The sequence below is a fragment of the Dysidea avara genome, chromosome 4, assembly GCF_963678975.1.
Source record: "Dysidea avara chromosome 4, odDysAvar1.4, whole genome shotgun sequence".
NCBI lineage: Eukaryota > Metazoa > Porifera > Demospongiae > Dictyoceratida > Dysideidae > Dysidea > Dysidea avara.
In genome coordinates this window covers 31,404,195-31,426,730 of record NC_089275.1, presented here as the reverse complement: position 1 = coordinate 31,426,730, position 22,536 = coordinate 31,404,195, and the positions used below count along the sequence as shown (strand labels likewise).

The 22,536-nt window shown below is 38.3% G+C and overlaps 1 protein-coding gene and 1 long non-coding RNA gene across 5 annotated transcripts; one reads left to right on the top strand and one right to left on the bottom strand.

The window, feature by feature from the left end:
• LOC136253177 (minor histocompatibility antigen H13-like) lies at positions 1–22,536 on the bottom strand. Of its 3 annotated transcripts, XM_066045802.1 has the most exons (13): positions 22,095–22,526; positions 7,130–7,203; positions 7,022–7,069; positions 6,871–6,968; positions 3,418–3,503; positions 3,283–3,353; positions 813–867; positions 693–753; positions 565–645; positions 475–511; positions 324–429; positions 180–265; positions 1–133 (listed from the first exon to the last, which is right to left on the bottom strand). In XM_066045802.1, exons 1-13 carry the CDS (start codon positions 22,182–22,184, stop codon positions 106–108), a joined length of 921 nt encoding a protein of 306 aa, XP_065901874.1. In that variant the 5' UTR covers positions 22,185–22,526; the 3' UTR covers positions 1–105. The 3 variants fall into 3 exon arrangements, 2 of the variants coding, with proteins under 2 accessions (XP_065901874.1, XP_065901873.1); XM_066045801.1 differs by having other exon boundaries at positions 7,022–7,203; positions 22,095–22,525; XR_010699989.1 differs by lacking the exon at positions 1–133 and having other exon boundaries at positions 480–511; positions 7,022–7,203; positions 22,095–22,536.
• Positions 13,183–16,162, top strand: LOC136254678 (uncharacterized). Of its 2 annotated transcripts, none has more exons than XR_010700668.1 (3): positions 13,183–13,495; positions 14,829–14,900; positions 15,411–16,162. It is a non-coding gene; the product is annotated as an uncharacterized lncRNA (long non-coding RNA). The 2 variants fall into 2 exon arrangements; XR_010700667.1 differs by having other exon boundaries at positions 14,829–15,168.

Genomic DNA, 22,536 nt, shown 5'->3' with positions numbered 1-22,536 from the left:
TAATAATAAGAATAATATTCATTATAAGCTACTGACATTAGATTATGTTACAAACCACTGAGAAAACTATCACAGTCACTTTAGTTTCTATTACTAGATTCATCTTCAGGGTAGTTTTTGATGCTCATTAAACCTACAATAAAATGACATATGGCTATTTCCAATAAGCGCAGATTCACCTCCACAGATCTGATAGTTCACCTTTAATTGCTGCAGTTGCTAATGGAAGTCCTAGGCAAGCTGGCACCAGGAATAGCAGTACTGACTACATTAAGCAAGAATGTATGTTATAAAGACACTACTTTACATTGAGTAATCCACACCTGAGGGGTCCTGAAAGTATGCATCGTCACAATGGCAATCATGAAGCCAAAGATGTATGATATACAACTTATGATGAAATAAATCCTGCTATTGTTGGGGTGCTGCCTGGATTATGTCATCATTTAAAGACATTTTAAATAGCATGCTCACCTTACATCATAACGATATAAAAGAGCGATAAATAACCCTAAATACATACAAAGCATGTTTTATATAATAGACTACATATATAGTACATACCTGGAAATGCAATATCTTTTGGTGGTAACATGATAAAAATATTGCTTTGGCTACCTTCTAACAAGTCCATAGGAAACACCACTACATATTGATAGATGCCTTAGCTCCACTAAGTAAAGTTTACTCACATTTTAGAGGTGCCTCAAATAAGACTGTTCCGACTATTACTATATGAACTCCAAAAATCATCTAAACTCAAAGTAAACATATTATGTGAGTTTATCATGTATGGCTTACATGTAGGTTACCCAAAATATGTCAAAGAAGAGTGCTCCCAATAGGACAATGTAGCAAACTTGAGTGCTAAAATAATAATTTAAAAATATACATTTTCATCCATGCAATAATAAGTAGTCATCATGCAGTTGTATATTTTGGTGTGCTTAAGTTTACCATGAAAGGACCACAAATAGTCATGCAATTGATGATCAATTATGTATCCAAAGTAAGTGCATATAATTACCAATTTTTTTTAATTCCGTGCAACTATCACAACTACCATTTCATGCCACAGTACACACACGGTGCATGCGTTTTCGTGTACATGTCCAATGAGTGTTTGCTCTGTGCATTTTGCCTTTACCTTTTATCTCTAATCATCATGAAAGAAAACCATACAAAAGCATTAATTTTTCATACTGAAAATTTCTTTAGAGACGCATATTTAGATGCCACAAAATCATTTGAAGAGCTTACACTACTGTAACAGGGAGTGTATAAGTAGCTGTGCTTTTAGTTATTGGTTTGCTACAGAAGCAAAGTGTGCTCTAGCTGCACTTAAAATGATCAATTTTGCTGCAGAAACAAGGCACTGTGACAACATTCCTTAATATCTATGTATCACCAGGGGCTAGCTACAACTCTTGAGATCAGCAGCAAGTTTGATGCACTCTAAAGCAGTTACCCTAATACAATAGCTATGTACGATACTCTAAAATCATATGTATGTGTAAATCATAATGACTATTCTATAACAAATAATGCAGCAAATTTGTGATTATTTAATAAAGCAATGAAGGCATCCAAACAATGGAAACCAGTCAGCTTTTTTAAAGGTTCACTGAAATGGAAAATCCACTTGCCATTTTATTGAATAAATAGGTTGTTTGTATCATGCAATGCACAAAACCACCTTTGTAATAATTCAATTATGTTGTTGTACAGAGATATTAAGCCACAAAGTCTAGTTACATCATGTTGTGATTCAAGACAAAGAACCAGAAGTACTGTTATTACACACTTTGCAATGGGAAAGGTAGATAAACAGTGAAAGTCTAACGTGCAGGTGGCAATGCCAAAGCTCTCCTTTTCAGCTTCATAGTGTTCCAAGATTACTTGAACGTTCTGCTGGAAAACAATGGTGGAGTTGTTCTATAGTTGCCTGTAGCAGCTTGGCCTGTGTGCTTCACACTATCAAAGTTCATGCTTCATTTTGTTTCACTGAAGATTAGTTCAGTTTGTTTACAAAGCTGGGTTAGCAGTACCATGAAACAAACAATGGTATCTATATTACACTATCCTGAGTCGCTTCTCTGCCTGGTAGGGATGATATCTTGCCGGGTATCTTGCCAGTGGCACCATCGCACTTGTTTTTCCTCACATTTTTCTACCTCCATCTGCTGTATTGGACCCTTCAGTGTATTCAAAACATCTTAAGAAGTAAACTTAGACATGTTTCGACCATTGGACTGTTGATTTACAGTCCCTTTAACTGAGTTTAGTGGGAGTTCTCGAGCGTTCTTCACCACAAGACCAGCGTAAATTCACTTACTGCCGTGTAACTGGTTGCAGTACAAGTTATTACCATGTTTTAAGTTGTTATGACAGATATGACGTGAAACTGAATTGAGTCTAGCTGTACAATGTATGCCTCTGTTGCTCCAATGGCACCTCACACGTACTAAAGTTTCTTTGTCTCATGCGTTATGATGTAATATAATTGAAAAAACCACAATACACTGAAATGTGTTATATCTACTAAATAAAACAAAATCTAACAAAATCACATGCACCAATCTATCCCACTAGTAGAGAGGATTGCTAATAGCCAAAGTATATTTTATCATTTCAGTGGACCTTTAAATCGAAAAAAAAATTGAAACAGTAAGCGAAATGTAAGTCTAAAATGGTACATATGTATTACAAAAAGATAGTGATCAAACTACGTAAACTGCTTCTCTCCAGCACAAATTAGCTTCTCCTGAGACTTGAACATATTAAGCACCTCTAAAAATAAAGCTATTGTAACTTCTGCAACTCTTCGATAATGCATCAAATTTGCTGTATAGACTTAGAATGGTAAGATTTAAATGTGAACATTTTAAAGCTAAAGTATCTGTAAAATTAACCCAACCCTGATGGGCTTTTTTGCCTTTGAGTTGGAAACCAGTCAGCAAATTTTCTAGAACCGCCTCCCCCCTCCCCCCCATGAATATATCCACAATGATTCCTACTCTTCTTGATAACAGCAAAAGCTAATAAAATTCCATATTACACAATTGATCAGTATTACATAATGCGAATAACATGTTTGCTGCATTCTTTTTGACACATTAAGTAGCAGATATGCATAATATCAATACAGTTATTTGTTTCAGGCAGAGCCACTGCATAGTTACACAGTATAATACACATACATAGGCCAAAATGCATCTGTGCAGAATTATATATATTTCAGAATTACAGTATAATATATAAATTATGTTATATATAACTTACGTCTGCAGTGATATGAACTCAATGGCAGTGAAGGAAAAGAACATCGCAAAAATATTATTCAGTATCCAGTGCTACAGAGTAATAGGCACTATTAAATATATAAAATTTACATTGTTATTTTTATTATAGTTGTACCTTAGTGATAAAATATGCCATTGCAGTGAAGACAGCCACAACATATAGGCCAATATCAATAAAGCTGAAATCCCACTTGAATACCTCTAGCAATTAAGAAGAAAAATATTAGAAGTTTAACCAAAGAGTTGTGAAGATTACATAATATAATCTCTCCAATATGTCAATTCAGAGACAGATACTGTTTACACACATGCATTGGTGGAAAGCATGTACATATATGCATTATTATCTTTATTTTTGATTTAAAATGCTTTCATAATTACTGAGATTACTTATCAGTAAAAATACATAATTTCTACTTTAAACTCAGACTGAACAGTTTTAAACAGAGTGAGACCCCTTTTCTCTCATCACCATTGCACGTAATCTACATATATACATACATCTACATGTAATGTTTTCTTCCCACTAAGTGGCAGATGCATAATCTTATCCACTGATGTCATTATTCTTGATACTGAGGGGATCCTTTAAGAGGATTTGGTGGCTATTGTCATGGACTCATAGGACAAAGGCTGCTACCTTTCTTTCTTAATACTAAAAAAGTGATAAGTCCTATATCAACAAGCTAACTTACTAATAAAATAATTTGAGATTAAATGTGCTGTACTATGACTTCGGTTTCAGGCACACTTCTTTTTAAGTGAAAAAACAGTGGGTGAGGTGTGAAAAACTACCAAACATTTTTCCTTGAAGTACTGCATGAGATTTATGAATAATTCTACATGTAGCTGCTATTAAACATCAAAGAGTATATAGTCCTTGGCATCCAAATTGTAATTTAAAACTAACTCCTCTATGCAATAAGAGAAAAGTATGTTAAACTAACAAGAATGATTACAATGTATGCACTGTACTACAGGCACATGTTGGGCCTAAACTGAGAAAAGGACAATCTTATTTAACTTGTCATGAGTTCCAGCTTGCACACATACAGTATGTACAGCATTTGCATATGTTATAGGGTAATTCATGCCCTTCAAGGCTATCACAAAACATACAGTTACAAGTACATTTTGTTGTCATTTCAAATAGTTATATTACGTAGGTTGGATGTATCAGGCATGCTAATGTAGAGCTGGTGCATGAGAGAGGCTTGTAGGCAAATGGTAATATGCCAAAATGAAAGAGTAAACCATAAAACACTTGCTCTACCAAGCTGATCGAATTATCGCCTATCGGGACTTTCTACGCTACCGGAACAAGGAATCCATGTGACAATTGTCTTATGAGCTGCATGCAAGCTTACATACATTATACCATACCACGTACAGTAGTCTCTCTATAATCCAGCCATCATTTACATATCCAAGCTTTTCATTATCCAAACTGCACAAATTACTGTTCTATTAGGGTGAAAGTGTACAGTATTTGAACAAAGTTCTGTATATATTATCCGTACTTTTCGGTTATCTGAAATCGTCCAGGGCCAATGAGTTTGGATAATGGAGTAGCTACAGCTGTCTCAGGAATTATGGAATAGTCAGGAAAACCATATAGTAGGTGAGTTAATTGTGGTCAATTCTACTGAGAAGTTATTAATTAATAATAGTGTGCTACTAGTATTTAGTAAAGAACTATGTCTGTGCTAAAGGTAAATATGCTTTTGTGTGTGCACTACAGTACGTATGTAGAAGATTACTGCAAATCCCATCCCATCACACACACACACACACACACACACACACACACAAACAATCACACCTTATCTTATTGGCCAGTCAACTATCAACTGTAGGATCCGGAATCAGACCTGGTTCAAACCTAGCTACACTGTAAGTATTGCTGGTGCCTGGTGAGATCACTTGCGATGGAAACTTCTGCACACCTGCAGCAGAACTCTGTCTATTGTGGTGGAAGAAGTTGACAAGCACATGTGCGGTCAAGTATCCAGATCGTCAAAAAGTCCTTTTGCAGCCACAGGCAAAAGAGCCAGTGACCACAATAGGACCTCTAGCAACTCCTCCAAAAGGGATAGCTTGACACAAATCATATACCATTCTGGGCTACATCATACCAGCTCAACTACGTACTTCCTTCGATATCTTTTAAAACTATGTCTCTTCATCATAACTTGGGTCCATTTTCATTAAATGGCCTAGTAGTTTAAAGTTCTCCATACAACAATTGCTTGGGGAAGTGGTAGTTGCTTAACCTTGCCATACAACTCAACCAGTTGCGCCAGTAACACACCAGTAACACACTAAGCACTCCAAAGTCCACAGCCAACTGCTCAAAGGAGATATGTCCCCCCCCCCCCCCCCACTGCTGTTTCAAGAAACCCCTAATATCCCTTCATGCAATGACTGCTTAACACCCTGGTCTGATCACCCTTCACAGCCCAAGTTTTGCTTCCATACAACAAGGTACCTGCTACTGTAGGAAGATATGCAAACATACCTATGAGCATCAACTGACAAAGATTTGTTGGCAAAGATGGAGTGACAGAGACAACCAGGCTTCCTAACTGCCTTCATTAACTGCCCAGACAACACAGTATACAACTCCCTGTCTCTTAAAGAGCCTTCCCAAACACCGGAAGTTCTCCACCAATTTCACTACATCTCCTCCACGGTGATTGGCGACAACACAGAAGTGTCAGCCACAATTCCTGCTAGGACTTGATCAGGCTTACTGTCAAACCGCAAACACTTGCTACACTAATAAAAGAAAAGGCAGCTTCACACGAGAATAAAGTGCAGCATCCTTGACAAACTTGAACTCTGTTATACATGATGATACCAAAATAAATGAAATTTAGCTGTACAATCTCCAAGCAACTTGCACCCATGGGAATAACGAAAAGATACACTAGCCTGAGAACCCTGTCAATGCCAATCCTCAAAGACAGCACAGAAGTAAACACAGGAAAAGTAAGTTTGCTTTTGTGTGTGCACTGTGTAGAAGATCCTTTCCCATCACACACATGCATACAGACATACACACATGCACACACACATACACACACACACGCACACACATACTCACACACACTATGTTTATGTATAATATGAATGCTTGTACTTACAAATGCATAGCTGTATGTATTACATACTGTAGTTTGTATACAGGAGGCTGGATAATATACACGAGTTAAAATACATTTGATTGATTGTAGGCTTAGCTTAAGCAGCAGATTTTTCACCACGTATAGAATTTATCAAATAGACTCCCTTTTATGTATGATAATTTTGTGTAAGCAACAATGAAGGCGCTAAATCAGATGTCACATACTTCTCATAGTGTTACATAGTTCTGAGCAATTTCAAGTCCAAACCTCACTACTCCAAGTCTCTGAAACAATGCAAAAACCAGACTGATCAGTTGTGAACTAAATGATAGACTGTGAATGGAGTAGTGTAGCTAAAAACGTAAGGAACTTTAGTGAATGAATAATTATAAGTAGGTGTACCCAAACCGTGTGTACTTCATTACATTATGAATGCTCACCTTTATTATTGTCAGGATGATCATGTTGTTTTAGCAACAAAGTGTAATAGCTCAGTTTATTCAATAATGATGAATCCATAAACATATCCACAAGAGTGCTGCCATGGTAACATTATTTTTAAAATAATAAAGGCTCACCAAAGCAACTGACCTGGTTACATGGTTCACAACACGCACACCTTGTCCAAAGAAGATGACACTTAATAAAAAGTTTGTATAATCCTTTGAGAGGTAATTGGTGCACACATATATCACTAACACTATTGAACTGCCATACAGAGGGGTAGCTGCTGCAATCTTAGCTGTGATTTTCTTTGCATTCAATCCTCGTTTCTATGCAGATACGTATAAAGACATATTATATATATAGGTGAACCAGTCAGCACCAACTATTGCTAGCCATTACAGCATATCAATCTGGGAAAATGCCTACATTGGCATGTTACCAAATAGTTATGTTGCAATAGCTCATCATTCGCACCTCTTGTTTCATTAATTTTTATTGCTGGAACCCTACTTCATTTAAAATTAATAATTATCTGGACTAGTTTGTTAACTTTTTGTTAAAGCATAGCTATCGTATGATATACATGTGTGACTATGACTGCTTTACAGTATTAGAATACCTTGATCTAGCTGTTTATCTTGAACGAGATACACAATAGATTAGAGATGTGGTTTACTGTATTTTTCTGCTGGATTTGATGCTTGATGTTGTAAGACTCTTCCTTAAAGGTGTTTTTCGTAGTGAGCTGATACCTTTCTATGTATGATGGATTTTTACGGCAGCATTTTAACAGGTGCAAATCATTTTAGGAGAAATCCTACTAACCAGTACTACCATTTGATTAATACCATTGAAATTAATATGTGACTGGATTTTGGAAAAATGATCCAAATCGCACATTAGAAGTTTCAAGATAAACGGTTCTAAAGAATTCAAGTCAGCATAACTTGCCAAGGATAGCAAGCACGCATATGAAATTTACACAAAAGATGCATCAATCTATTACTTTTCAGGCCACTTGTAGCTGCTTGTAGAGTTTCCTGCCAAATAAGATAGAAAATCTGAGCAATTTGACAAGCGAAGTAGTATCACAAGTGCTCACAAAGGGGTGGAGGGTGGGGGGTGGCGGGGAGGGCAAGAGATAGACTTCAAAATGGAGGCAAACCATGATTGGAGTCCAGACACGAGTTTACAGGGTTGTGCTGGCTTCTAAGTGGCTGATATGTAGCAAAATCAACAGAAAAAACGTCTGGCCAACACTATAGCTATCAGGCCATCCACCAGTAAGCCACTGATTCTTGCCAAACCAGGTCCTTCACAAGGCCAGTAACCGCCATTCAAGCTGTCCACATCACCCAGAAAAGATGTCTGTTAAAACCAGGCTCAAGTAGTTTGAATAGTACTGAGGGTCAAAACTAGTAGTACGATAGTGTAGCCTTCCACTGGTGGTGATAGTTTGACTTTGCCTGATGTGTGATTTGGATCGGTTTGTAAAATCTGGTCACATAATTATTGTGCTCAGGAGCTCATCGAGTCCGTAGGACGAGGGAGCATGTAACTCCGTAAACGGCGAAATTCAAACATGGCGTCGCAATTTATTAATAGTAATTTAAACAATAACCGTATAAGGATAAACACATACCGCGCATGCTCGCTAAACCTATTACTACTGGCACAATAGTTATACTGTAGTCTTCTTGCTCCAGCAGTGAGCGATGAAACTTGATTCCGTCAGTGTTTACTGCAGATAATCTGTGCTGCCGCCGTGGACTGATAGCCGGCCCACTTACATTACGCGGTAAGCAAGAATGTTTCCTAGCAGTCTCCAAAACATCTTGTCACTATTTCACTCCGTTAGTTAAGCCTTTTCCTCGACGTTTCCTTCCTTGCCATTCCTTTCTTTCACGAATTAATCCAGGCGCTGCATATTTGTGGCATGATTATTACGTAATTCTTTACCCTACGATACAACCTTTACTATATAAGGAATATACTATGTTAAGAAAAGTCCGCCATGTTTGAATTTTGCTGTTTACGTTGTGAGTATGCGGAGTTACATGCTCCCTCGTCCTACGGACTCGATGAGCTCCTGTTGTGCTTCACAAGGCAAAAGTGTTTTAATAGTACTATTGTATGTTACTTGTGCATAGTTTTCTTTGAAACATCATGAGAGGTCTGACACCACCTAAAAATTGTGTGTAAGATTCCAAATCTCATCAAGGTTTTACAAAGATCCTGAATTCCATACGAAGATCCCAGATTCCAAGTAAAAAAAATTCCACACTTCAAAATTTGCATACTGTAGCTACACATACGCTGTAAATTATTATTCTTATGTACTCAACTACAGTATAACTACCAGGCTGACTGGATTACTGGAAGTTCAGGCTTAATTTCTATTATTGCCTGTACAGATGTGTCAAGACATGTTTGCATGACTCGTGAGAGTAAACTGATTGCATGAGATAACTTACAGCATAATTTACAAAATAATATACAGAAATAATCAAACTTGAACAGTTTTGATTCGTTGAGATTCCATTTACCGAAGATTTCAGACTCTTAAACAAGATTCTAGATATTATTTTGGGATTCTAAGTGATTAACATAGGATTCCAGTAGTTGTCAGGCCCCTCGGTGTACCTCAATATTCGAAATACAACAACAGTAAATGGTAGGGATCACTGGGGATTATTAGCTTTTTGATTGCACCGGCTTTGTGTAAGGATTAAGATGATGTACTTTCTTTTGTTAGGCAAACTGATGAAACACTATTTGCGACCATATTTTGAAAACCATCCTTTTCCACACATGGCAAAATTCAATTGAGTTTTTCTATTAAACCTTTGTTGTGAAATTTCACCCCTAAAGCTTCAGTTAGCTACAGTAGGAGATGTGGATGATTATATCACACTATATAGTAATTTCACAATTCACATGTGCGAGGCACCAATTAGTATACACATTGGGTGATTTGTTCAGGTGCTAGAATAGTTAAACTAAGTCTTGAGACAATGATACATGCAATTAATTGCAGAAAAGTACCAAGAATACTTGATTCAACTGTCAGAAATCTCTTTATATGTATTTTAGAAGGTAGAAATTGAACTATTTGTCAACAAAGTGATTGTCACCATTTGTTCCACGTAATCACTCACAGAACTTAATGCATTACACTAATCATAAAAAGTTAAGTTTGTAATGTAAATTGGCCTATATTAAGATATCAAGCTAAAATAAAATAGATAAGCATCCAAAGCCTCATCCATTAGTTTACAAAATAGGGTCACATTTCATGCATTGCATTTCTAGCACTAGCCAAGTATTCTAAGCATAACGGTTACATTGTCCACACATTCTCGTTCATTCCAAAATCAAGGGTTTTGCATAATTTGTTTTAGTGGCATTTAAACTGCTTTTACTTCGGCTTCCACTCTCCTCTCATCGACGATCCTCCCTGCCCAAGTATCAGCACATCTGGAAAATAAAAATATAAGACCCAGTAGGCAATTGATCCCAAAAAGAAATCTTAGGACAGAAAATTCTTTAAATCAAACCCAGCAACCGGGACCAGATACACATACCAAAACCACCACTACCAACAACAGTTGGCCGGTGGCGAAGAGCGACCAGTACTGCACCTTCCTGGACACGTCAAAGGTTAGTCAAGTAATTAATATTAAATGTAGTTTAAAATACCTTTAAACAAAGTTAATGTTGAACTTGATGGCGGCCTCGAGCATTCACTCTTAGACTCGAGACATTAATAAGAATAACGACGCACTAATAAGAATCCTAGCACATGCGCAGTAGCACGTGGCGTTAGTTGTTAGACAAGTGTTACCCTCCCATCCCATCCCTCTTATGCACAAATACCAGTTTTCACAGCAACATCATGCCTACAACAATAAATTCCAATAAAAATGTACGTGGTTGACCCACATACAGGGTATAGCACACACACATATATACATATACATTGCACTCCACCCTCTATTAATCGCTTCAGTGGTAGCACTCCTTCGAGCAGGCACACTGGTGGTGATACAACTAGCCAGTACTGCGCCTCTGTTGTATTGTCATCACATGATGCTATCATACTTGTGCATTGATGTACTCATTAGCTCCCTGTAGGTGAACCTATTATACTGCCAATGCTAAGTGGTAGTATAGCCTGGAGACTATCATGGGCCATTACCAAGCAGCGATGCCAAACGCAAGGGAGTGCCTGGCAGGAGACTGTATCACGGACCAATACCAGAACTTCCACAGCTCTGCCATGCCAAAGCTGTTGCAGTTATTAGCCAATATTGCATACTGTATTTTCTGTTTGTTGTTACAGCTACTGACACACACGATGCACTCCTTTGCTCACTGCAGGCAGGGAGTGCCTGGCATGTGACTTCCATGGGTCAATGTCACCTCCCCCAACAGATGTAATTCAAGCAAGGGAGCACCTGGCATGCGACTCTCATGAGTCAATGTCACCTCCCCCAACAGATGTGATACAAGAACGGGAGTGCCTGGCATGTGACCCCCCCCTCATGAGTCAATGCCACCTCCCCCAACAGGAGTCTTGGCACGCAGCTCTGTCATAGCTGGTCAGTGTCAGCTCCTCGTTGCGAGGAGTGTAGCACACTGCTTCTTAGCAAATGCTGCCTCTTCCACACTTCTCAGAATCCAGATCAGCATTCGGCCGCCCAGTGCCAATTCTGGTCTCGCCATTCTGAAAAACAGAGCTTTTTAAAAGCTCTAGCTGCATTCGCAGCATCTCCATTCCTGATAGAGGGAATGTGATAGTACCTGGTCTCTAGGATGGTTATTTTAGTATTTAGACCCAATCATGGCTTAAAGGAAGGCCTTTGGTGCGTAGAATGCCTCTGGGCACCAAAGTCCTTCCCTGCCCAAGTATCAGCACATCTGGAAAATAAAAATATAAGACCCAGTAGGCAATTGATCCCAAAAAGAAATCTTAGGACAGAAAATTCTTTAAATCAAACCCAGCAACTGGGACCAGGTACACATACCAAAACCACCACTACCAACAACAGTTGGCCGGTGGCGAAGAGCAACCAGTACTGCACCTCCCTAGACACGTCAAAGGTTAGTCAAGTAATTAATACCATCCAAAAACAGCTTATAGCTGTAAAAAAAGTGCGCGTCCAAGTAAAGCAGAGTTAACTGCGACAAAAAGTAATGATATCATAATGCGGCCATGTGCGAGGTGTGCAAGTTGTAAAATTAATATTAGCTAATCAGATAATACAATGTTATTGTTAAAGTGTTAATGAGAACTATGTGATGCTGCTATTTTTAAGTGTGTGAGCATCTTCATAGATGCCACACAAATTTAATTCTCAATAAAGCAATGTGTATAGATTCTCTGATAGCAATAAATAGTTTGAGTTTGGCCACCTTTCCTTTGTTCGTAGCATTGCAGTATACAGGAAAGACGGCCAAACTCAAACTATTTATTGCTATCAGAGAATCTATACACATTGCTTTATTGAGAATTAAATTTGTGTGGCATCTATGAAGATGCTCACACACTTAAAAATAGCAGCATCACATAGTTCTCATTAACACTTTAACAATAACATTGTATTATCTGATTAGCTAATATTAATTTTACAACTTGCACACCTCGCACATGGCCGCATTATGATATCATTACTTTTTGTCGCAGTTAACTCTGCTTTACTTGGACGCGCACTTTTTTTACAGCTATAAGCTGTTTTTGGATGGGATTTCAATACTTTTTGTTAGAATAAGCAATGCACTGTTGATAACAGTAAGTGAGTTTCCATGGTTTTGACAGAAACCCCTGATTACAATGACAGAATATTAAAATATAACTGTAATTTTAGTGGCCAGGGCCGCCCACATGGGGGGGGGGGGGGGGGGGGCAACTGGGGTATTTTTCTCCCTGCCCCAGCCCGAAAGGGGCCCCTTGAATACCTGTTTAAAGAAAGATCGATATACTCTAATAGAGCAGTCAGGATCTAGACTCTTCCTTGCCCCTGGGCCCCTCTTTAACTCTTTTCCCTGGGCTCTCTAATTTCTCTGGACGGCCCTGTTAGTGGCATGCAACTGCAGTCAACTACCACCCATTTTAACTAGTAAACCCTTAATAACACTTTGCCTTTCATCTTGTACTGCATTAAAACGATCAAGATACTCTATTAGAGCAGTCGCAAAACAGCTGTAACACAGCAATCAATATTTAGCATAGTTACAACTTCTGCTTAGCATAGGATTGTATAGTTTAAATTACTAGCTACTTACACTACTTACAGACTTTACAATATAAAAATATGGCACTTGTAGAAATGTGACTGTTCTATTAGAGTATCTCGATCTACTTCAAGCATTGACTAATTCAAGTGAAGAAGCTACGCCCCTGCCAAGAGATCTTGTGAAATGAAATGAGAATAGTAAAGAAAGGCAAGTATGTACAGAGACAATAGAAGGGCGCGTAATTATGTCCTGTTGTAAATAAACGCCTTTAAAATTTTTATTACTACTAAATAAGCGCACAAGAATAGGCTTGTGAGGCTGTTGTCTCCAAGGTTGTCTCATTACTTGTCTTTTCGTGTTGAAGGGATTTAGTCACAATTGGTGAGTTTAACTATACATGTATTTCTGTTGTAAAACTTAATTGTAAAAAGGCGATTAGTACATATCATGATAAACATGTATTTGTCACAGTAGAGTCTCTCACAATTATTACGAGACATTGGACCAGGGTAAAAAAATTTACTGCTATATTTAGAGGTTGTAGCGTTTGTATATCTTAGTATCTTAATAAATAATCCTCCGTGATCACTAATCACTAATAGTACAGTGAAAACTGGTCATTATTCAGGCCGTAGGGACAAAAAATTTCTGACCTAGCTTTTTAAAGAGGTGGCTGCATTTTGCGGCCTTAAAAAAGGTAAGAAGCATGCTGTTCTAACTGGCTATAGAGATGGATTTAGTGTGTGACAGCGTATGAGACAGTGAGTGCTGGCAGCAAGGGGGCAGCCAATCTGTTAGAGCACCAAAGGCACTGCTTAAGACTTAGGCAGTTGGCTGTCAGCCCAAAGTGTAAAAGTTTCACTATTGGTCCTTATAAGCTCCTGATGAAGAAAGTGATGAAGTCATTATCCATAGGATATATTTTTCAGAGTATTCTACTATACAGTAGCCAAGCATAAGATGAACATAGCACAGCATTCCGGTGGTTTAGTGGTAACCACAACACTGCCTGAGGTAAACTGTGGTGAGATTTGAGACTACCGGAGGCCCTGGAATGCCTTCAACACATAAAATACCAAATATCTAATGCCTGCATGGCTTTCATCCACAGTGGACCTGTCTTGGTGGCCACTTGTACAGAAGGAAAACAGCTGCCACACAGTCTTTCGAGCGAACAGCTAGTTTCCACACCTCTTAATTATCAATTTGTAAAATCTTGAGCGAAATTGTGTGTGCGAGCAAGTATGATGTTGTGCATTGGCAGTGCCGTGTATATGGTTGCTGCCTAGCATTGACACATCACGAGTATTGAAGTCACAATGTGTTACTGTATCATCCATCTAAATACAATCTCTGAATGTGTCATTTAGTGTAGAGAACAATCTTCCACAAGAAGTGACCTGCAGGTTTCAGTGTATATTGTTAACCATTAATATTGTTCACCATTGTGATTGTGAACTGTATGTACAGTGAAACCTCACTTAGTGGCCACCTCTTTAATTGAAACCTCACTTAGTGGCCACCTCTTTAATAAGACCACCTCATTATATTGGCCACCTCTAGTAGATCCCAAATATAGCTAAGCAGTACTTTATGACCTCATTAATAAGGCCACCTTGTTATTCAGGCCAATTTTTTTGGTTCCACAGCTGGCCATATTAATGAGGCTTCATTGTATTTATGTGAATTTTTATTTTTCATAACTTTTCTTCAGGTTTACTGATGGGCACTATAAAGCATTGTTGACTGGTCCGTACATAATTTGGTGACTTGAATTGCTAAAACAGTACGTAGCATGTCTTGTATGTACATGTAATGTGTTGTAATGTGTCCACACATCCACACATCTTAGAAATAAATATAATTGTATTCTCTATACTCAGTTCCATTGTGCCACTGGGTCATAAGTGGGTTGAGTATGGATCATCCAGGACATTTGAGTCACATTTTGTCCTGGCCAAGTGGATCTCATCCACTGACAGAATATACAGGATCACATCACGTGTATAAGTTACGGTGGAACTTGTTTATTGCCACCTTCACTCATTAAACAGGTAACAGTGTATAAATTCTCAATTGGAATTGGCTTTTCAAGAGAGGTTGTCTTTCTATACTGGTGGCCATTAAGACAGGTTGTACTGATAGAGTGTACATACTAGAGATGCAACTTTATCCTCCACTTAGTGTCGTTTGATAGTGATGCAATGGAGACTATGTATTGTTACATTTAAATACTATACTATTATATTGCAACTCTAGCACGTATTTATAACAGGAATGTTTGTTAACTGTTTAGACATACTGGAGCAACACCCACTCATCTGGATTCTACAAATGGAGTCATATCAACTTGTTATCATACTTACTTGTTACTCCCATTGTGTTTGGATGAATATACATGCCGTCATGTGAGATTTGCTACCATGGCGGGCCACTGGAAAACATTTTCATAGCAGTTATATTACAGTCATTATTGTACAATTCTTACATTATTGTTGTGAAAAGTGTTTGGTATTCATGTGTCCTCTGTATGTTGTAATTACATGTGTAATTTTTGTGTGGGGGTGCTGTAAAATGCAATAATGCATGGTGACAATTGGCTAGCTACATGTGCTAATTACTCGCAGCTTGTGTCAACAACTGGTAACCACAGTTGTACTCTGTGTCATTCTTTAAGCCGCGCCCTTAGAGGACAAATTACGTCACGGTGGGGGCGACTAAATTCAAATTTAAAAACGAACGATGGTATGTAGCACCATAGATCATATCTGTGGACTATAATCTATGGCAGCACACTTCTTTGTGGCTATATGCACTGATTAACTACATAGAGCGCCAGTTCATCAATACCCAGTGACCGCAGTTGTGCTTTGCGTCATTCTTTAAATTCCGAGTAAAATTCTTAGAGAGCAAATTACGTGGGGGCGACTAAATTCAAATTTCAAACTAGCCATTCTCGAAAACATAGGTTTCAATCTGAACGAAACTTTTAGAACAGTTTAAAGATACATTGCCCTACATGCCAAGCGAGTATTGCGGAAAACAACAATCTGGGATTTGTATTTGGCCTGTAGGTCGACTGAGGACGACTGAAACTTCGTTTGGTGCTGAAGTTAAGACTGTAGGGTAATCATGTATGGTGAAATCGATGATGTGAATCTTGAGGCGATTGAGTGAATACTGAAGCAATAGCAGGGCAATCAATGTTCGGAATGCACAAAGGAACGCAAGGCATACACATGCGGTTGCGTCTAACCGCATGCGATAAAAAAAAAAAAAAAAATGAAACTTCCCCTTTGATGTCGGCAATCTCGATCACGAAACAATCGGCATGAATTTGCTTCACTGCTTGTGTGGTAGTTACTAGTGACACGATGAGTTCAACCCTAGAGTTTCAGAGGGATAGCGTAAGTGGCGGGTTAGTTACAGGAAGGCCGAATTTGACAACGTTCGTTCCTGTAAAATCCTCACGTAGTGGTCGCGTCATTTATTGTCTGCGGCGCGCGTTTCTGCTTTACTGGCCGCGCGACTCACTACCGTGAGTCTTGATTAAACACCAGAAATTACAAAAACAACGACATAAGCAAATACACCTGAAAAACAAAATAACTACTACAAGAACAAAAATAAATACCAACAAAACAAGAACATTAAGTATAGAGAAGATTTAAAAAAGAAAACGACGGAGGGCTAAACGGAACAAGGGTGGCTGTTTAATTCGCAGGATGGTATGGGGTATGGTATTCCACAGAAATGGGCTGTTCACAAAGAAAGAGTAACGAAAAGAATTAATAGACGATGTCACAGGGCGGATAGATAGAGGGTGACACCTTGTGGGAGCTTGGGACAACTGAAAATGTTCACTAAATGGTAAGGAATTCCTGTGGTGGATACTATCATGAATGCAACAAATAGTAAAGTAGGTGTGACGCTGTTGAATGGTAGGCCACTTTAATGCTTGGATGCATTCGTCAGAAGACTTACTCCAACAGTGAGATGAAGGAATCCACCTGCTATTGGAAGCCCAACGGGCAGCTCTACGCTGAACAGATTCCAGAGCATTGATGTTTTTAGCAGTATGAGGATGCCAAACTGGACTGGCATATTCCATAACAATGCATTGCATTTGTAAGCAGTAGATTTAATGGATGAAGGAGCATTGAACAGGCAGTGGCGAAGAAAATTGAGTGCTTTTGTAGCTTTAGCTGAGACATATTTACAGTGTTCATTCCAGTTCAGCTTTGTGTCAACTATAATGCCAAGGTATCGAATTACAGGATGGTGTAGAATAACAGAAGAATCTAGATTGTATGAAGGTAAAATTGGGGAACGCTTGTTGGAAATCACTATGCTATCACATTTAAGTGGATTGAGACGCAAGAGCCACTTCTTTGCCCACTGAGCTATACTTGAGAAATCCATTTAACATCATCAGGAGATGAGATTTCCTTGTAGATCATGACATCATCAGCAAATAGTTTGACTTTGCTGTGAGATATAACAGAGGAAATGTCATTAATGTAAAGTAAAAAAAGAAGAGGGCCTAAGACTGAACCCTGGGGCACACCTGAGGTAACCGAAAGCCATGAGGAAAATGTCCCATTAACTCAATCTGCCTGTATCACTGGTAATCTTGTATACTCCTACTCCCTGCAGTCCATTTGCTATTGAGTAATTTCACTATCAGATGAGTATATAAATTTATCATGCCTCTACTTATGAAAGATCCTATGGTTTTCCCATTTTCATGGGTACTGCACCCACGAAATCTCTACAGTGCCATGAAATTCTGATATGCATATGCATTTCATGGCCTATGAAACAAATCATGAAATGATACTTAATGTTACATTCACAATTAAACTTTGATGGCATGGCTGCCATAAGCATTTCATGGTGTAACGCTCTGGTATAGTGCGTTAACTACAGTATGCATCTGCATTAGTTGAGGGGTCAGTTACCAAGTATTTAGGCCACATAAACTTAATTGTTAGTTTCTCATCCTCCTGTACTCAAAATAACAGTGCGGGAGGGCAGATTTTGTTCTATTTGTTACTAACTAGATAGCTGAATTAGCTAGCTGAAATAACTCAAAATGCGATTTTCTTAGACTGCTCTAGTAAGGTACCAACTATAAAAGGTGCTAATTGGCCTCCCTTAGACACCAGTGGTGTTAAAAAGCCTTGATGAGGTAAGAAAAACGGTGATGCAGGCAGGGATGAGAAACTAATAATTAAGTTTATGCGGCCTTAGCACCAAAATCTGGAGTGAAAGATTCAAGAATTGACCTATGAGATTTAAAGCTTGTTGCTGACCCCTCGGCAGTAGTTGCAACTGATCACACAAGCTGTGATAGATGCGATTGTTATTAAAATGCTGTGTCAATTTCATTACCCTAGCTCCCAAACTAGTGATTTTTCTGTGTGACTATGAAATCAATTCTAAGAGGAAATTCAACAAAACCATCTATGAAATGTCTACATTTCATGGCTGTTCCTTAAGAGTACATGGCTATATTGATCTGCATAATACGTATGTCAGATTTTGTAACAGAGTAACAGTATCTTAAACAGCAATTTGTATTACTGTTACAACAATAACCACTTGTTTGTCACTTTTCTAGCATTTTTTACCAACTACAAAAGGGTGAAAAAATGCTATCAACAACAGTTGGTATGTGGTTGTGCTATTCAGTATACTGCGCTTATTTTGTACTGATACAGAGTTTGAACTGCAGTGGACAATACTGAACGTGATGTACTGAGGTAGTATCAAGCAAACTCATTTTGGTTCATGGCTATTAAATAACAGTTATTGCATTTGTTTATAATATATGGTGTGCATATACGTTTTGTTCATGATTGATACTGGCGACTCCAGGTTTAGATGCTACCTTCAGTGTGATATGGGTACATCAATTCGATATCCAGTGGACCAACTGTTTTGTTATATCCATGTAGGCTCTTGATTCACTACTGTATGCACCAATATAAAATTACGTTGATGCCTTACATCAAGAGTACATAATATATATATTTAGTATGAACTCTTGCTTACATACAGTGTGCTTCACTACTACAGTTTCATTTTGCTTCCACTACTGTCTCCCTCACTGCGTCTAAATATAATGACCATCTCAACCAAGTGGTGGACAGCTATGCACCAGTGACTGTGACTTCAGGACAATACATTGAACTGCTGGATCACATGTATTGATGGCTAATGCCACATCTGAATTAGAGCTGATGCATGTTTGCACTGCATTACCATAACATTAAGCTCTTTTATGCTGTATAGTAGCTTGCTGTTTCTTCTACCAGTACTACGACAAAACTCCACAAATCAACATAATGAAATTACTTCAAACCGAGCTTCAAACCACAACTTAGGAAATAGTTTTAGCATCTATAAAACAAAGCACTGCACTTTACTAATGGTTTCAAGTATTCTCTTATAAATTGTGTTCAACAAAGCGTTTTTGTTTCTTTGTAAAAATTCCACAAGTGTGAATAGCCATGAGTCTCGGAACTTCCTTACGTGCTAGGTTGAGGTTTTAGGGTGTGTTACACTATTTTCCTTTATCAATTACTCACCTAGTAGTGCTGGGCTCATTTGAAGAAGGTTGTACATCAATAAAGAGAACTACTCATGCTACGAAAGAAGAAACGAATAAGCTTGTGCATCTAGTAACCGGGCAGAGGGAGTGTAAATACCATAACGAGGATTGGATATGATATCACTATTGTTTTGATCGCGCATTTCCAATCCTTTGTAAGTTTTTTTTGCATGCTGCAAAATAGTGTTCCAATACTACCTATACAAACTCCGTCTTTAGTCAGTATTGAAACAAGTACTTCAATAGTCTCTATAATGAGAGAAAATGGACAATAAATTACTCCAATACTATTCAGTATGAATTATGCGGCGGTAATAGTATTGGGGGTGCTGGGTGTGTGGACTTCTTACACACACACACACACACACACATGCACACACACACGCACACTTATATATAATCATGTAGGAGTATAAAATGGAGTAAGAAAACCAGAAGTTCATCTATAGTAAGTGAAGAAAAACAAGACTTCCCAGTCCTCCAAGGCTTCCCCAGCTCACGGCAGACCATACCCGCAAACTCATGGCCATTGAACTATGCCAAACCTCCACTCATGGCTTTCATAGTGTCTGATAAAGGCAGCTGAAGGTTGTCAGAATAGGGCAGCCAGATCTGAAGAAAAGATAGAGTGGAATGTGATAGTCCATTAGGTCAGCAATCCAGAAAAAATTAGTTTGCTTTTGTGTGCATGGAAGCCAGATCATCACACATATACAGTAAATTTGACTAGGCCTAGTCACCACAGTAGACAGGTGTACATTAAGTTTCTCAATTGAGGAATTTATAGTTTATAATTGGTAACTAGGATGCTATAAAAGTGGATTAAACATATGTCTGTTTAGTGGTTTCCATAATAGTATTAACAAATTCAAAATAATTCCCTGTTCTCTGGTAAAGTTAGTGATAAACAAAGTATATACATCAGATTAAATCATTTGCATGTGTGTGGCATAGAGTCACACCAATATAATGAACATAGTATCAATATAAACTTGTTCATTGTTATGAATACAATATTATAATAACATTACTGAGAGGCTGTGGATATTGTACCATATAAGTTACTTTCAAAATGAGCCACACAAAATGTATCCCAAGAGATTATTGCTATCAAGTTCCCCAGACTATGGGCAAGTCATCTAACCACTGTGTTATAGTTACCAGCTACCCATCTCCTTTAGATTTTGAAACTTGTATAGTTGTGGCAAAGAAAGACTGGTAAAGAATAAACCAAAGTTGTATCCAACCCTAACCCTCGCTAATGCCATTGTCATACGTACTAGAGGTGTGCGGTTATCTAGATATATCCGATTATCTAGATATCATAAGACTTATCGAGATTAGGATAATAGGTTTATTTATCTAGATAATAGTAAACTTCCGTAAATTACTTGTATATCAAGGAATATCTGATGGTATAGACCATCTCCAACTCTCCCACCACTTGAGCACTGTACTAAAACTATCACTTTTCACTTCTTTATACTCTTCAAAATTGTGCTCACTTCACTGGTTACGTACATAATTGGCAGTAGACTATAATATGCTTTTTTTTCCAATCATCTAGATATGTTAGATAATCGAGATATGTTCAAAAGGAAATATCGAGATATGTCTAAATTTGTTATCGCACACCTCTAATACGTACTGTACTAAATGCCTTTCATTGTCTGTTTGAAGGGATGAGTTCAAGTGAGCCTCCAACTCACATTCATACAGCTACTGTGTTTGGTAGTCAAGTAAATGATGGAATAGCTGCTTATGCTCATAATATAATAATATCTACTCATTGGTAGAGACTTGAAGATTCCCCACAGCCAATGATTAGTGGGTGCCTATTTGGCACTTCTGAACTAAGTTTGGTCCACAACAGGAAGTAGTGCGTAGCTACAGTGTACATCTAGCTGGTGTGCTTTATTGATAACTACAGTATAGATTCAGATTATGATGGAACAAAAGTAACAAATAATTTTCTCTCAGGCTAGATGGACTGCCCTTGGCACCACCCCCAGCACCAGCTGGTATACGTGCTGGACAACTAAGAGATGGACTCAAAATACTAACTAAAGCATCAATGCATTGCATAGTTTAAATTCAAGCTTGTTAGCTGGCCCTAGACAAAGATATTAGCTTCACCAGTACACAACACATAGTCAATGCATAGATCAATTTTTTTCTTTTGTATTTTTTTTTGGGGGGGGGGGGGGGGGGGGGGGGGTGGAATAACTGATGTAGCCATTGCGTTCAGAACCTCTTTCTTCCCACCAACGAAAAAAGCAGTTTGGCGCTTGGCCGCGGCACAAGAGTGGTCCCTTTATCCACAGTATAACATGGCATGTACATGTGATAACGATTGACGTGTACCTTCAATTGTTCTTGAGTGTAAACTGAGCGACGAGCTGCTATAAATATGGGCAAAACTGCCATTATCAATAGACTGCCGTAGGCTATCATCAAGTCCGCCCTAGCTGTTCCCCTCCAGTAACGGTGCCGCAATGAAATCTACCTCGTATGCCATTAATATTATAAATCTTGAGACATTTGTATTACACAATAGCTAACAGTAGATGTGGGTTTGCAGTGTGTGCTCACATGATCACACGAGTTGACGTTCCAGTTAAGCTTCGCCCCTGCGGCTAGTTTGATCCTGCATCCAGTATACTATTCCTTTCAGGTAACTGCCATAGTCAACTACAATGTGGCTATGCTTTAATTTATAGCGACATAACTTATTATTTTCTTTAGGGTGGAATCCATCCACTATGACTGCAGTCCCTCTACAAACACAAGATGCTGACTACTCTTT